General features: G+C 45.1%; 2 protein-coding genes across 2 annotated transcripts in view; one reads left to right on the plus strand and one right to left on the minus strand.

The window, feature by feature from the left end:
- Positions 1–763: 763 nt before the first annotated feature.
- Positions 764–5,334, minus strand: DYNLRB1 (dynein light chain roadblock-type 1). Its single transcript, XM_061572038.1, is given in 5 exon segments — positions 764–1,853; positions 2,320–2,487; positions 3,254–3,329; positions 5,202–5,285; positions 5,287–5,334. Coding segments are annotated over 5 exon segments (420 nt in total). The 3' UTR covers positions 764–1,809.
- A 2,195-nt stretch (positions 5,335–7,529) lies between these two features.
- The window catches only part of LOC133354901 (forkhead box protein F1-A-like), a 32,942-nt gene continuing 23,595 nt past the window's right edge, over positions 7,530–16,876 (plus strand). Inside the window, exons 1-2 of the mRNA XM_061572085.1 lie at positions 7,530–7,541; positions 14,149–15,717. Coding sequence (XP_061428069.1) covers positions 14,157–15,717 — 1,561 coding nt within the window. The 5' untranslated portion in view covers positions 7,530–7,541; positions 14,149–14,156. The remainder of the gene's footprint in view (positions 7,542–14,148; positions 15,718–16,876) is intronic.

Below are 16,876 nucleotides of genomic sequence, written 5' to 3' on the forward strand. Positions count from 1 at the left end.
CAAGCGAATAGAAACATTCAACGCTCTGAATGCATGACGTCATTTGTTCGCTGGTTACTATTGGAAACCACTTTGTTTACGATCAATGAGTTTACAAAGGTCATTTATATCGTTCTAACTTACCATATGGATATACATTTTATCGTAATTATTTTATATTGATAGATTCTTACACGATTATTCACCAATGAATGGTATGTATGATGTCATATATTTGGTGTAAAGCAATCTACGGAGCTAATGGCAGATGTTTGTTTGGATAGCGTTGTGGTCAGTTTTGCCAACCTGCATACTTTTGAGAAGTTCGATTCCTATAAATCGGTGACGTGGGAATGGGTATTGAGTTAACCAGGTACCCACGAGGCAATAACGCAGCGAACCCTAAGGCCGTACGGCAAGGTTTAATCAATTATTTCATGGCACATGCGATATAACAATTCACCAAGCACCGCATGTCGTTTTGATCATTCTCCATTTGTTGGCTGCCACTCTCATCACAATTCTTGATCATTTGCCATAACCCATTCTTGCGACATGTCCTATCCAAGTCTGCTTACTTTGTCGTTAACCTCCATGTTCTCTATTCCATGTTGACTGCACCTTAATAGAATTCCAAGTATGCATCTCTCCATGCAAAACCCACCTACGATGAAATAATTTTACAAAATATACAATTTTTTTGTACAACCTAACGATGAATGCTAGTTTTTCTGACAATTGAGGCTGAAGTGAGGATTCACTTAGTGAATAAAAATAGAGAAAATCACGTTATGACGGACATTTTTATTACAGCATCAATGAAACAGAAATAAGGACATTCAGTGAATTACTGCGAGTTTTGGTAACGCAAATCTAACATGCCAACAGTGCAAGGTAAAAGCCTGAAATACAATGTAACCGAAGATGAGAGACAGCAGCCCAAGTCAGACCTGTTTTAAGAAAAATCAGGGAGCAGACCAACAGTAGAAGCAGAAAAGTCATTGCCAGCCACTGGCTGTAGATTCTTTTAGACCCCACAATTCGGAATACCACCCTTATAATTCCAAAGAGTGTTATTACTCAGCGAATGGGGAAACTGGGACCAATGATTGAACATTAGATGGTTACTGGGAACAGCTCGAAAGATGTTTTGATGATTTACAGTGGCACATTATGCACTAAATCATACTATGTATGAGGAGTGTAGTAAGAGTATCAATCATTTCATTAATATGAAGGTGGTTAGTCAAAAGTAGTGTGTGAAATAAATTAGCTGTAGCCGGTTGGGTGATGCTGTGGGAGAAAACGTAGCTTACAATTAGGTTGGTTAAGGATCAACTCAGACCAATCACTCTGGGCACAAATAAAGGTTTAATGCTGATGTAAAAGCCAGCTTTAATAAACGCCAAGTAGTTAATGAAAAAATATCAGTCAACGATTGCCTTCAAATAGCATTTTGAAACAAAGGGTTTTGTTGCATTTTTTTTCAGTTGACCCTGCACGCTCAATTTATTGATGTTCACTCATTTCTAGATCAGAACCATGTGCAGTTTTAAAACATTTTCTTAATGAACATATATAAATGTATTTTGTCAAAAAATTTAGTGCCCAACAAAATAAAAGAAAAACTTGTAAATAAAATTAATATTTTTTAATACACGCTATATAAGTGGAATTAACCACAACCATAGGGATGACACAGGCATATGTTGTTGTAAAACCCCAAGACAGAGTATTTGGAGGTGAACTCTGGACTGAAGAGCTGGACTGGATTCTGCTGGAGCTCGACCCCGTGGTGGGTGATGTGCACACAGAAATCACACAGCCATGTCACTCGCTCGGGTTCTGGATGACGATCAGCAGGTACTCCTTGTCTGCATTCGCGATGGGGAAACACAATGGAACATAAATTAACTTGACATTGTAATGAACTACTACTGTGTATATGTTTTGCTGTTGTGCCGTATAGCTCTTACGTGTTTTCGGGTTGTACCACGTATTTCGGCAGGGCTCACATTTTCCTCCACATTTTGGGAGCTTCTTAAATTCTATTCGTGTAGCTCCCTCACAGCAGTGGATTGACATAGAAGTAGAGTACAACCATGTATATTTCTGCATCGACCTTTACTGCTCACCACGTTGCCCCCCAAGCCCTGTGGCAACCCATTAATGTATGGTTGTCACCCATCCAAGCACTATATAAGGCTTAACACGAGTTAGCTTCAGAAATCTGCCAAGAAACGTTATTCGGAAATCCATTAAATTATCACCACTACAACTGCGGCCACCACCACAACTTTAAGTGGCAGGGCCCCCCGTGTCGCTGCGCCCTACACCCACCGGGCGCCACCATGATCTCGTGCTTCTTGGAGCGCACGCGCAGGAAGGTGAGGTCATTCTGCGGGTCGATGTCGCGCACCGTGCTGCGCGCCTTCATCGTCAGCTGGTGGATGAGGCCTGCGTACTGCACCGTCGTCGAGTTGTCCAGCGTCGTGCGGATCGGAATGCCTGTGGAGAGGGCGATGGTGGCACAAGGCAATGTCCACATTTTATTTTGTTGAAGACTTTGGTACAATGTCCCCCCCCACCCCCCTTCTATCACAAGTACGAAGTTTGTAATTGTTTATACTTTCCCATGTGTACCGTCTGTATAATTTCAGTCTTGTCTGCACTATCATTTATTTGATCTCATGTTTTAGTTCACTTGTCACAGCCATCATAAAAAGTAGCATCAATTCTGCATGATTTGAAAATATATTGTTACACACACAATTCGATGCACACGTCGAGAGCATAAGAATTTTAACCAAGTAATCTTTACGTGCCTCGTATATTTCAAAAACCACCCATTTTCACTCAGGTGCTAGATTAACTCCCTTCATTATTATAATCTATAGTTTCTGTATGTATTAGCAACTTAATATTTGGTTCATTATTTCTGATTCTTATTTACTACAAATGTATGGTGGAATTTCACCTTAAGTGTATTTTTCATATTTGTGTTGCGGATGCTCTGTTTTGCCTGTATAACTTTAAATAAACTTGTGATTTAACCTAGGACACCCATGCAAATGTTGTCTTCATGGGTTGTTTTCCATCTCCAGATAAACGTTTACTATTTGCTACTTCCCCACAACCCACATTACACGAGAAGGCCCTCGTCCAGTTGTGGATTGACAGAAAGGGTCACGCATGCACTATGACGACACCTCGCTGGATTCACTGCCCTTGTTCCAGTGAACAATATGGACCCGGCGTGTGCCACGGCACTCACCCTCAGCGTTCACCACGATGGTTCCAATCACCCCCTTGTGGGTCTGAATCCTCTTCAGAGTCTCCTCCACCTCAGACTGGGTATCAAAGACAATCGTGATTCATCGTTAGACGGCCGTACCTAATAGCACCCGAACGAGATGCTACCATAACCATGATCAACAAGGGATTATAACCTTTAAATTCAATAAGTATGTGTCACCGCGGCCTTACAAATTGCAGACGAATTGATGCAATGAATATCACGTCACGGCCTGCTTTTTCACTTAAAAAAAGTTTCAGATTTACTGAAATGCCCGTCCCAGCGAGTTAATAAAGAGAGTTACAAAACTCATCCGACCTACTAACCATATTTAAGTAGACTAAATCCCTTTTTGTACTTTTTTGTTTAAATCGATGTACAAGCACAATGCTTTCGTCAATCGACTGCTGGATGAGTTCATGCCCACACTATTTAGGTCGTGGTGATATTATACCATGCTTCACCACGCTGGTCAGTGGAAGTTGAAGGCCGGGAGCTAGGCGTAGTAGCATAAAAGTACTATACATATGGTACAATAATGTATTTTGCTGCACTAACTTCTGATTGTCCACAACGTAATCCCAGTAACCGACATACTAATTACTAACCATAAACTACCGGCTACTAGCTCCGAGCATGTAGCTTTTAACACTCGTGTACCTAACACACGAAAACGACTATGACCAGTTTCGTAATGCAAATTAATTGAATTAGTTTGTCTTTAAATACATTCAAAACGTAATGGTTTACGCAAGCGGCTATTGGCACAAAAGAAACCTACGTAACCTTACGTCGTAACTTAAGTCGAACCCTAACAATAATATATTGGTGTAAACAATTATTATGGTGACTTAAAGCTTTCGTCGCTGCAGGAATTCATATTCTTGGGTCTTTTTTTTTTCCTGAAGACGACCGCTTGTTGCGATCGAAACGTCGTAGTTTTTGTAATTTTATTTGAACCTATCTACGTGACTTTACCGAAAGACCCAAAGAAAATATAATTATTATGGTGCATAATTCTTGTTACAAAGTGATACGCCCTTAACTGGAGAAGCGCAGTCGTACTCGTATCGTTGTTAGTGGACTGCCGCGTGCTACACAATGCGAATGATATCCAAATGATATCCGAACCAGTTCTGGGATCCTCACCCAGTCATCAACTCACACTGACAAGCAGCATGTTCAAACAACCCACACAAGAGGCTGATGCATTCATCTAGCAGTGGATTAAGCCACTGCTGTACAAGGGCGATGTAAATCCACGACAGAATACGAAGCGTCATTGCATGTATAAAAAAATCGATATGGATGCCATCCTTACTCCAACACCTCTTAAATGAGAGCTAAAAGGTTTAAGTATTTCCCCGCCTCCAGGAACGTGTGGCGGTAACCGTCTAAAATTCCACATTCTCACAAGACCGGTGTTTGCATTGGACAAACAACTTGTATATGCATCACATTATACATAGCAACGGTACGTAATACTGTCACATTTCAGTATTAAATGGCTGATTTAAAAATTGTGCGTTTTTTTCGGTTGAAGTTACCTCATTAACGTTGATAAAAGTGTAGTTGAAATTATTTGACAATATAAATACCAAAGGCTGTGATGCACATAGGGATAGTATTGTAAACTGAACCACAATTTAATTAAAGGACAATATATTGATTTTAACACCATAACCACTGTTAGTCATTATCATACCTAATAAAACACGTGAAGCTTGTAATATCGATATAAATAGCATGTAATGCTTATTTAAATGACGGTTCAACATCGGGGCCTACGCAAAGGCCTCAAATCAACACAACATGAAATAGACTCTACATACAAACTACGCGGCCCATAACGCCAACAGTGCAGCCAAAAACATTACAAACACTTAAACACCACTTTTAATCGTGATAAAGTTTCAAACAAACCAACCATTGTTGCCTTGTCACACGAACAACCGAGGACGAAACAAACCACTCCCTTGGTTGCTACGCGAAGCGTTCGGGCGAATAGATTTACATTCCCTACACTGCACGCGCAACACCAGTGAGACGAGTCTCCCCATTGGTCAGTTCGCCGCGTCAGATTGCGTTGCCGCTCGCACGATTGGCTGAGGGCAAAGCAATCCGACCAATCGGATTGGCTGCGGAGGCGTGCGATGCCCATACGCTGTAGGGTTTTGGAGTGCGCATCGATTAAAAGGCATCGCGCAGATCCACGGCCCCGTGTTCCCCAACCCATTAAAAAATATAATAAATAAATAATCATTTAAATATATAACAAACATAAACATTAATAGGCGACGTTTCGGGCAATGGTCCTTCATCTCAGGTCAGTCAGTGTCTCGTTTACAGGCCTGAGCCAGTGGTGGAAATTCGACGTTCCTATGGCGGGGCGAGTATATCCAAGTGATGACAATCACTGTTGCCTTCCACGCCACGAGGACCAGGATTTGAACTCGCATCCTTCTTCATGTGTAGGGACATCACGATTAATTAAAAAAATCTAATCTTATAGGCGATACAGTATACAGGCATCTATTTGTGCGTGTAAACATAGATGAACTTTTCTTGTTTTTTTATGTTTGTGTACAAATTACACTCCCATACATATTTCTATTCCATCCTCACCCCACCGTTGTATTACTACATATTGTATTTCAGGACTCGTTTCGGTTATTTAATAGTAATAATGATTAACATTTATTACAGGGTTTTAGTTTAACGCTTAATTTAAAAATGTGTAAGCGAGAATCATATTGGTAATAAAAATGGAAATAACTATTTATAAACATGCGTTTAGAGTATTTGGTTGCTATAAATTACCACATGATAAGCCACTTCGTTGAGCTATTATTTGTGGCCAGGTCGCTTCTGAAAAATAGTTACATAGCTCAGTGGGATGGTACCTGGTAAAATAAAATAAAAACTGTTTATAGCCACACTTCATTTATAATGCAGGTTTTTTGGGTTAGATCGCGTAAATATAAATGTGTCGTTAAACCCGCCACCACCCGACACAGCCAACCAGTAAGGGTTGTCACGCAAACAGAACGTGCCAATTCGTCACTAGTACAGCACTAGTGTATAGTGTAGTGCAGTGTATAAGTGTAGTGTATAGTGTATAGTGTAGTATACTAGTACAGCACTAATGTATAGTGTAGTGTATAGTGTAGTGTATAGTGTAGTGTATAGTGTAGTGCAGTGTATAGTGTATAGTGTAGTATACTAGTACAGCACACCGGTATGTTAGAGAGCAAAGCCACAACATTTACAATCTGAGTACGACGTTTCGCCAGTAATTACAACAGGCTTCATCAGGCGCATGCCCTGGACTCGTCGTTATCCGGGCATCGTCTAATTAATTATCAGCGGTGTGACCCATCAATTGGTTCACGCCGATATTGAGCTCACTCACTACAACCGTGCCTATAGACTCGTGTGTGAGAACCAATTTATTTATTATTCGTAATGATGACTGATATGGCATGGAGATGTATTTACACGTTGAGGGAATAAGAACGGCTGGAATAACACATTCCTGCGGAGGGAGCTGGTAGGAACGTTGGGTTGCTCGGTCAATGGCCAGGGTCAACGGCGGCGTGGTGTATTCCGCAAATATGCCCGACTGTGAGGGCGGGCACAAGCCGGCGTGAGTAGGTTAAACGTTGAGTTTTATAAGGGCACCACGGGGTGACCAGCCCCTCCCCACCCAGCCCCACCCAGCCCCTCCCTCCCCATCCAGCCCCTCCCCCTCTCCACCCAGCCCCTCCCCCCCCACCCAGCCCCTCCCCCTCCCTCCCCACCCAGCCCCTCCCCCTCCCCACCCAGCCCCTCCCTTCCCACCCAGCCCCACCCCTCCCATTTTTGGATGCACGACGGACGGACACAATAATCCCCATGTGGGCTGGTGTAACCAGGAGGTTCCTTCCAGTATTATGTTTTTGTATGCAATGGATTTGCGTGACACCTGCAGCCACTAGAGGTCGCTACCTTATAATCATCACGAGCCGTAATCGATCCACTGCTGGATGAAAAACTACGTATGCTGTCCACTGCTCTTCACGAATTTTCAGAGGGGGCCACATTCGCCGACAAGACACAATCGGTGTGAGGGCCGACACACATGTGAAACTATTGCTGGGGTTGACACCACGACGATGATGGGAGGTGTTTCGACATGTTGCGTGTTGTCCGGGGCCGCACTAAAGGCCACCAAGGGCCCGTCAGTGGCACACGCGGGCCATGCAATGAAGAACCCTGGGATGGGGAGGTGAGTAGTCCTGCACGTGTTGGTTCACATTGTGGGCAGCAGAGGGCAGGGCAGCGACATACACTGTTGTACTCTACGATAGTTGGGTGAAGTATAGGTCAAACAACACTCACGACCCGCACGACTTGGGGAGGACCTCGTCCGGCCAGCAGCGACTTCACGACACGAAGAGCTGCACACGTATTCGTGGCGACAGAGCTTGCACTGCTGAATGTCACCGCATGGATTCTTTGTGCTCCACAAGTTTTAGAGTAGATCCCTTGAGGGTGGGGGAGAGGGGAGGGAAGGAGGACAAGGGGGTGTATGTGGACCCCCCCCTTCCCCAGTCAGCCCAACCTCACCCCCAACTACCAGCCCCCCACCACCACCACCACACTCAACCCCACAGCTAAATGTTGTCTGCGACCCCTTCCATCCCAAGCGCGTGGCCGCTCCTCCTCCTCCTGCTCCCCGTGCATTTCCCTCCCTTCCCGTGCATCGCAGTGATAACCACCGGTCACTTCCTACTTCGCTCTTCTCTATGCTTGAGGCTTATTCCAGTGGCACACACGCAGGTACGTGGACACACGCACACGCACGCGGGGAGGCACGTCTCCGGGTCAACTGGTAGAGTGGAGTAAAAGCACGTGCGTCTATCGCTGTGGCCACACAGACATGTTGAGAGCGATACTGGATGTGGTGTACCGGGCGCAGACGTATTTTCCTGGTCGCCCATCGGGGACATATGCTGACCAATTTTCCTGGTCGCCCATCGGGACATATGCTGACATATGCTGACATATGCTGACCAATTTAATCCCTGCGTACCCGAGGCAAAGATATTGATCCAACATGATTAAGAGCGAGAGGAAGGGTGAAGTTATGGGTCAGTATGGGTGTCAGGGTTCTTACTAGAGGTAGGGTCAGGGTAGCCTTTAACAGACTGTTGGATAAAGTGTTGTTAGTGAGCACCTATTAAGCCTGGAACAGCGCACGAGTGCGTGGGTGGCCAGCACCACGCACCATCGTTGTTATGTCATTGCCGCTGGAGTGCTCCCGATTTAAAGCTGAGTGGACCTGGAAGAGGCTTAAGACATGTTCAGATATCACTCGTCATTGCTGATAGCCATAGCTTGGAATTATAGCTTGGAATTAAAGCGAGGTCGCGACTGAGTTGTCGCCCAGTGCGCTAATTAATTGCTGCACCATACAAAGACAAACATCATCGGTGTAGCTTACACAGACTGTTGGGGCAAGTGCTGTTAGCGAGCGCTTATGAAGACCGGCACGGTGCGAGGGGGTGGTGTGGCCATTACCGCCCACGGCAGCCTTTGTCTCCCCGGTGCTGACGTTGACACGGTGACATTTAAGACCGAGATGACCAGGAACGGATCAGATAATCACCAATAATGTTAGCCGTAGCCGAGAATCGAACTCAGTTTTCCAGGTTAGGAGCACAGTGCGCTAACCACTACGCTACCAACTCTCCATACACAGCAGCGGTTTTATTCCCGGTCACAGCCTCAGCGGTAAGCGGAATCTAAACCTGATATTCCACTAGGTTGACTCAGCCATAAATGAACAATCTTGATTTGAAGCTTTCGTGACTGCAGGAATCCATACTCTTTGACTCTTTCGGTAAAGCCACGTAGGAATCTACGTGGCTTTACCGAAATAACCAAAGTGCATAAATGATCACTTTATATGGTTGTAAGCATCTGTATTAAAGCGCTAAAGGGGAGTTGCAAAATGACTGTGTGTGCTGTGGCGGCCTTAATAGGCGCAAGCTAACAACACTAGTCGAACAATCTTACAGAACTAATGGTCCTTCGTAGTTTGTTGCGCATATTGTATCCGTGATATACATCAAATCGTATTTTGTGCATACATTATTCAACAGTTTAATATAATAAGCACGTTATGTAACGCATTAAATGCATAGCTCTATTCATAGATGTGCTACTGCAAAATAATAAAGTTGGTAGAACTTGTTGCGGATTAAATATATTAATAATGAAAGTGATGTGGATTGTGTATGCGACTGTGCCTTTTTGTATTGTCTAAAAAAAGGAGTTAATATCCATATATAGTTTATATTGTATCCATTCTCTTGTACGAAATATTTGTTTAAAGATATTATAACATTGTGCTCGACATCCAACGATTAACGTCATTTACATAGAGTATTCGCTCACATAATTGCATACAAATTGCAGTCACTATGAATGTTGAAATTAGTTCGCACCTAATTATAATTGCGTTACAAACACCTGTACAATATATCTCGATTTCTCCATGTGAGTCACGGTCCTTTCTCAAAGACATCGGCGATCGTGACCCATTATTCCACTCAGCTCTGTCCACGATGAAGACCCAGCACAGAAGATCCCTGTTGTTGATCTTCCACGAATCTCGTGCAGTGCTGGATTAAGCGAGTGCGGGGCCTGTAGCATATGTTACAAAGGGGCCCTAAATAAATAAAAACACACAAATATAAAACACACGTTTTTTACTTGCATAGTAAAGTAATTGTATTTTTTCACTTGGTATACAGCCAGATAATACGACAAATCGCTAACCTTAAACACCCTGTCGTTCATAAAAGTTGAAGGCAGTATAGTACTATAGCAATAGAGCAAGTGCAGAATCACTGAACCGGAATTGATAGCTTGAAAGCATCTACCGCGGGGCCCTTGAAAATGCGGGACCCGTAGCATATGCTACTTTTGCTATTAGGATAATCCGGCACTGAGCTCATGGTCCACCCTAAACCGCATCCACTGCACAAACCAATGTAGATACGGATACCCGATGCACAAACAGAACATTTAAAACTCTCCAGTGTGCGACTGTGGTCATCCAGAACAGACTGTACAACGTATAACGACGCAATGCCCGATAAACAAATACGGAGACATCGCAGCGATGATAAACAACTCCGCTGTTCCTGACACTATTATCTGGCGTGACCACATGCATGTGAAATTGTAGTTGTTGCTCTGCATTTAGATCAGCCGTGCGAAAAGAACATTCTAAAAGTTTGCATCATATTGTTCAAATTTCTTCTGCAACTTACTTTACGGCCTTTCCCGAATTCTTGTGGTATACACCTCTATAACCTTCCCATTCAGTCTCTCGATTTTTCATCTATCTAATAAATCTAACCTTTCACTTCTCTATTTATGATCACTAATTTTATTTTTGTGTATCCTACTCCTATCCGTAGCACATTTATGTCACTCAGCGGGTGTCTGTCCATGAAATGTTTAACATCCCCTTTAATAATAACCCCAATTATATTTCCTACAATTTGTTCTGTAGGTTCTCTGTAATTGTCCAGCTTTCACCTCCATATATTCAGATGTAACATACAAACTCGGTGTAAATTAAAATAATTTCTCGTTTAGGTTGTTTTTCATACTAAAACATTTGTTCGTATCACAATAATTAAAAGTACTTTCTTAATCCACTGTTTATTCAATGCGTGCCCATGCCGTGACGATCACGCGAGTTGTTTTGACCAGGCGGTATATGTTGACACAATTCGTTTTATACTCTTTGGTTTTTTCGGTAAAGTCACGTAGGTAAAAAAATTTAATAAAATAAATCACGACGTTTCGGAGGCAACACATGCTTCCGCCTTCAGGTGGAACCGTCACAGCAAAATTAATGTATCAAGGTAATTTTAATTACTGTATCAAGGTAATTTTGCTGTACAGTAATTTTGCTGTGACGGTTCCACCTGAAGACGGAAGCTTGTGTTGCCTCCGAAACGTCGTGATTTAATTTATTTTTTATTTTTTACCTACGTGACTTTACCGAAAAAACCAAAGAGTATGAATCCTTGCAGTCACGAAAACTTCAAATCTAGAAACAATTCGTTGTAGGTGTTATTTGACCAAGTTGACTGGTGTACGCTATATTGCTGATCTATAAGGGGTGGAAATCTGTACATTTCGTTTTATTTTAAGGGCTAGGGAGGTGACATCTTGCTCAATCTAGTAGATTATAATAATTTTAAAAAAAATCATAAAACCTAAAACTGTATACGGTGTATTTGTGAACCTACGATGGGATAGAGAGGTGACATCTTGCTCAATCTAGTAATTATAATAATTTAAAAAAATCATAAAACCTTAAACTGTATACGGTGTTCATCTTCTTGGTTCTTTCTGTAAAGTCACGTAGAAGGGAAAAAATAAAATAATAAAAATAAAACCCCGGTTAAATATACGCTGCCAATCTTGGTGGTGTTCATTCCGACGCTGTCTTTCCGACCTGTTCTTCACCTGAGGACGGCTGCTTGCATTGTGGTCGAAACGTTGTGAGAATTGTATTTCATTATGTTTTATTTTTATTATTTTATTATTTACCTTCTACGTGACTTTACCGAAAGCACCAAGAAGATTAATCCCTGCAGTCACAAAAGCTTTAAATCGAAATGTATACGGTGTAGTTGTGAACCTAATTGCGAGCGCGAGTTGTCTGATGGCTGGTTCCACTCACATGGCAGGCTCAGCCTCGAGATCCACGCAGCTACGCCTCACACGAAACACTCTCGCATACACACGCCCTATCATCAGTGATATATTTGTTTTTAGCCCATTTTATTCAACGTTTAACGGGAATAATGCGAGTGATTATACAAATGTTACGAAAAAACATTACCGCATTTTAATAATTAAAACTAATTTGACTTCCTAATTGGACCATGGTAGAATGGCGCTCACTTCTACTGGCGGCCGTGACAATTCCACATTCCTATGACAAGGGCGAGTACATCTATCAAATAACCATCGTTGACTTCCCAAAATGTGGTAGAGATTTTGTCCACCCCAATAAAATAATAGGTCGTGTAAACCCCAACCGCCAATCGTGATACTACTTCCAGAGGCTTTCACACCATAGTCTGATTTCGTGTTGTTCCTGTTTGTATAGTTTTATTCACTCGATCATCATTAATGCAACATCACCAGCATAGTAATTCGCACATCATTTTCCATTAATCAAAACATATTTAGTGATCTCTAAATATACGAAGTTAGGGGATTAATTGATGGATTGAGAAAGTAAATATACCAACGGCCAAAATTGCACAAATAAGCAATGAGAAGTGCATGCTAGGAATTACCCTGGGGCAGAGAGAGAGAGAGAGGGGAACACGTGGAATGAAAGAAAAACATGCCCCTTAACTTAATCATTGAAATTGCTAAGAAGAGTATGTGCAGGGCATGGGCAGGACACGTCGCGGCGAGCATCGTCAACGGTGAGTCGAAGTTGGTAGCAGAGCGGCAACCAGAGGAGCGAACGCGACCCAGACGTGGACTGCCGCGCAGACGGAGCAATGCAATCAGCTCGTGCGACGGTGGCGTTTGTCGCGGTGACTAGATGTTAACTACCTCGCCTGGTATACAGGAGGTCGTCATGGGTTCGATCCCGACCCTGACTTCTGTATATTTGGAGTTTGCATGGCTCTCTCGGCGTGATTGTGTGGATTTTTCGCCGTGTCTTCCGATTTTCCCTCCACATTTATAATCAACGTGCGTTTAGAGCAGTGGCTCTTAACTTTGGGTGCACGCACCCTCTGGAGGTGCGAGATGCCCTTCCTGGGGGTGCGAGACATGGCCAGATTTTTTTAAGAAGGTAAATCATCGAAACACAAATTAAGTAAGGGCACGTAAGTACAACTACTTTGTTTCATCAAACCCTGTGTATTTTTTGTTATGTTTAAGATTGTGAACCAAGGCTGCAGTAAAGGTTTAGAAACCGCTGGTTTAGAGTATTTGGCTGCTATACATTCCCACATAAGCCACTTCGTTGAGCTATAATTTGTGATAGCCAGGTCGCCTTTGAAAAACAGCTGTATAGCTCAGAGGGCCTTGCCTAGTAAAATAAAAAGTGTTTAGTTTAGTCTAGCTTGTATCGCTCGACCGTGAGAGATGGCGACGGCTCAGCGAGGCGTCCATCCACGCACCATCGCAATTCATTATTCGCGCAAATTGCAAGGTCCTGTTTCCTGGCGGTGATGAGGCATTCGAATTTCCAAGCACACGTGCTTTCATGATCCTACAGAGCCAGACGTGGTGGTTCATGCCTGTGATGTATGTTGAACTTCTTTCGCACCGTACGTAGCGAACCATACTAGTCAGGGGTGCGGTTCACGCAGAAATCATTGTGTGTTAAGATGGCTGTGCATCTCATGAGCCTCAAGATGCATTCTCAAGGGAATGCTACATTGGGTTCTTTGGGAAATACATTGCCATCGACTCGCCACACCTCACAGCTCCACGCCTACAACACCTGGAAAGCCCTGGTGGTCACCTTTCCGAGCGCTAACCAGGTTCAGCGCTGCTTATCTTACAACATTTCACTTGATTGGGTACATTTCGGGGCGACTTGACCTTTGCTAATCCCAGTTCCTCAAGCTAAAAACAAATGCCGACCGACACGCGGCATACAGCTTTGTGTGCGGTGAATGATTATGCGTCGTCTCGTTGGAAAGGTTTCATCCAGCAGTGCATATCCATAAGATGCTGCTGCTGCCGATTCATGTTGCTGGTGCTACTGCTGATGCTGATGATGATGATTGATGGGCCTGTGTGCGTGGCACGTGCTGTGCGCTGAGCAGAGGGGACGATGACCATGGAGGTGTCTTCGAGCGTCCACGAGCCTTTAAAGTCACCTGGCTCGGAGGCCGCACGGCCCTGCGGCCACAAGAAACACAGCCCCGGGGCCCAGCGTCGGCCCGAGAAGCCTCCCTTCTCCTACATCGCCCTCATCGTCATGGCGATCCAGAGTTCACCGGCCAAGCGAGTCACCCTCAGCGAGATCTACCAGTTCCTGCAGGGTCGCTTTCCGTTCTTCCGCGGCGCCTACCAGGGCTGGAAGAACTCCGTGCGACACAATCTCTCGCTCAACGAGTGCTTTGTGAAGCTGCCCAAGGGCCTGGGCCGGCCAGGCAAGGGCCACTACTGGACCATCGACCCGGCCAGTGAGTTCATGTTTGAGGAGGGGTCGTTTCGACGGAGGCCGCGGGGGTTCAGGCTCAAGTGTCAGGCGTACCGAGGCAGCCAGGCGTTGCTGCACTACGGGCTGGTGGGGCTGACCTCGACGGCTTTCCATCATCACGATCAGTCACATCACCACCATCATAATCTGCCTCCCCATCAGACCCTTCATCAGCAGCACCAGCACAACCAACACCATCACAGTTATCAGCAGCAGCAGCAACACCATCAGCATGACTACCTACAACACCATCACCACGAAACCAATCATCTTCAGAACAATGGGCTCCACGAACAGTCGTACGGGCACCTGCAGCACCACCTGGCACTCGGGATGGACGTTCCTAGGCCTGCCCTGCACCACGCTAATCAACATTCAGGGCCAGATCTACCAAAGTCGCCCGGCTTTACAAAGGTCGCGTATGCGGAAGGGGCAACGTGCAGTCTCAAGGAGGCTTCGGCGACGATGGCGCGGAGCGGGAAGGAAGCGCTCGGCTCCTGCACGGTGGCTGATGATGGGCCACAGTCGGCGGCGACCTTCGGAGGAGACGGGTACGCGGGCGGGGTCAACGGAGCAAGGCGGTGGCTGCAGGGGTCGCCCGGCGGCCGTGACCGTCGCCAGAGCCAAAGAGTCGATGACGGGCGGCCCAGCTCGGGGCAGCAGCTGGGCCTGGGGGAGGACGCGTGCTTCGGGAAGGGAGACGAGCTCACGTCCTCCGAGCTGAGCAAGGGCTCACTGGGCCACCTGGGCGCCGGGACGCACGGGTCCAAGGACGTGCGTGCGGTGGAGACGACAGACGTCCTGCAGGACGTGGGGTCTCGTTTGGGTTTTATCCGAGGCAGCAGCCACTCCGTTGGCGATTTGAGCGCGGTGCACCACCACCTGTTCTTGGGGAGCACGGGCTTCTCCAGCGCTGACCAGGCACCTCATCTTCTACCTCATCATCATCATCATCCACCTCTGTACGCACCACCTCCTGTTCATGGGCAAGGGTCGCCTGAATTTTCCACCGGCCTGAGTCCAACGTGGCACCAGAATTGTTCGCCTGGCAGCTCGCCAAGCCTCACCCGTCTTTCGCCGGCAGAGAAAAGTCGGCCACATTTTATCCACCATCTCACCAATCATCACCACCAGCAGCAGCATCAGCAGACGGGATCCTCCTACCTTTCATACGGTGGCAGCACTGCAGGTATTAATCACACACGACATGGACCACACGTACGTATATGCCCCGAGTCACACCTTGAGATCAGTGAGTGACTGCTGATGGAGACACTTTGAGCCTGATTTAAATCTTGACAAAACAATCAAAGCTTAATAATACTGCAAATCGCTCTGGCGAGTTGCAGTATTATTGGCGGTTATAGATATGCCAGTGGGATCTCATCACAATTGTATCGGAAAGGAACATTTATCTACAATACACGAGTCGGGCATTTAGACTGTTGTAGTGAAGGTACTACTATATCGTGGTGAGATTGCAAGCCGAGATACCCATGCTGTGGGTCCTTAGCCACAGCATGGAGCCCTGGAATCGAAGGCACTGAGCATGAGGTCTTTGCTACACACGTCACCAGCCCTTCCATGACTTTATACAAGACATTAGACATCTTATTACAAACAGGGATCTATCTAAACAGGGATCTATAACGCATCTTTGTTTTGGCATCTATACATTACTATATTGATTGTACGAATCTTTCTTGAACCTACTGCAGGATTATTTTAGAGAATTTCATGACTACGTATTGGGGTTCATGGTTCTTTTTGGGCTCTGGCGTTTTTAATCTTTGTGTTTCCGTTGACTGACTCCAACATTGGGCGTTATTAGACATTGGTATAATTTACAACACAATTGACAATTTACGACAAAAACAAAGATCCCCTGTATAGCCTTAACAGACTGTTGGGGCAAGTACTGTTAATGAGCACCTATTAATGCTGGCATGGCACACGAGGGGGTGGGTGGCCAGCACCACGCCTTTGTCTCCCCACCAGGTACTCATTTGAGGCTGAGTAGACCTAGGGGAGGCCCAGGACCTGTTCAGATAATCGTCACTGGTGTTGGCCCTGAGCGGGAAGCCAACGCGGGTCGCTGGGTTTGTAGTGCAGCGCGCTGACCGCTACACTACCGCTCCCCCCACAATTTACAACCCACACACACGCACACACAATACTCATACCAGAACATTGATGCGCACTAGCTTTCTGTTGGACGTGAGCGATATTTAGAATCAAGAAAAGCATTCACAGTCATCGTCTGACTGAAATTTCCTCCCGCCTGCCTCCCCCCACCATTAACACTGAGTTAAGTAGACACTAAAAACATCGAGGGTAGTTAAGGGGCA

This window comes from Lethenteron reissneri, chromosome 49, assembly GCF_015708825.2.
Source record: "Lethenteron reissneri isolate LAM-NWPU_2019-01 chromosome 49, ASM1570882v1, whole genome shotgun sequence".
Classification (NCBI taxonomy): Eukaryota; Metazoa; Chordata; class Hyperoartia; order Petromyzontiformes; family Petromyzontidae; genus Lethenteron; species Lethenteron reissneri.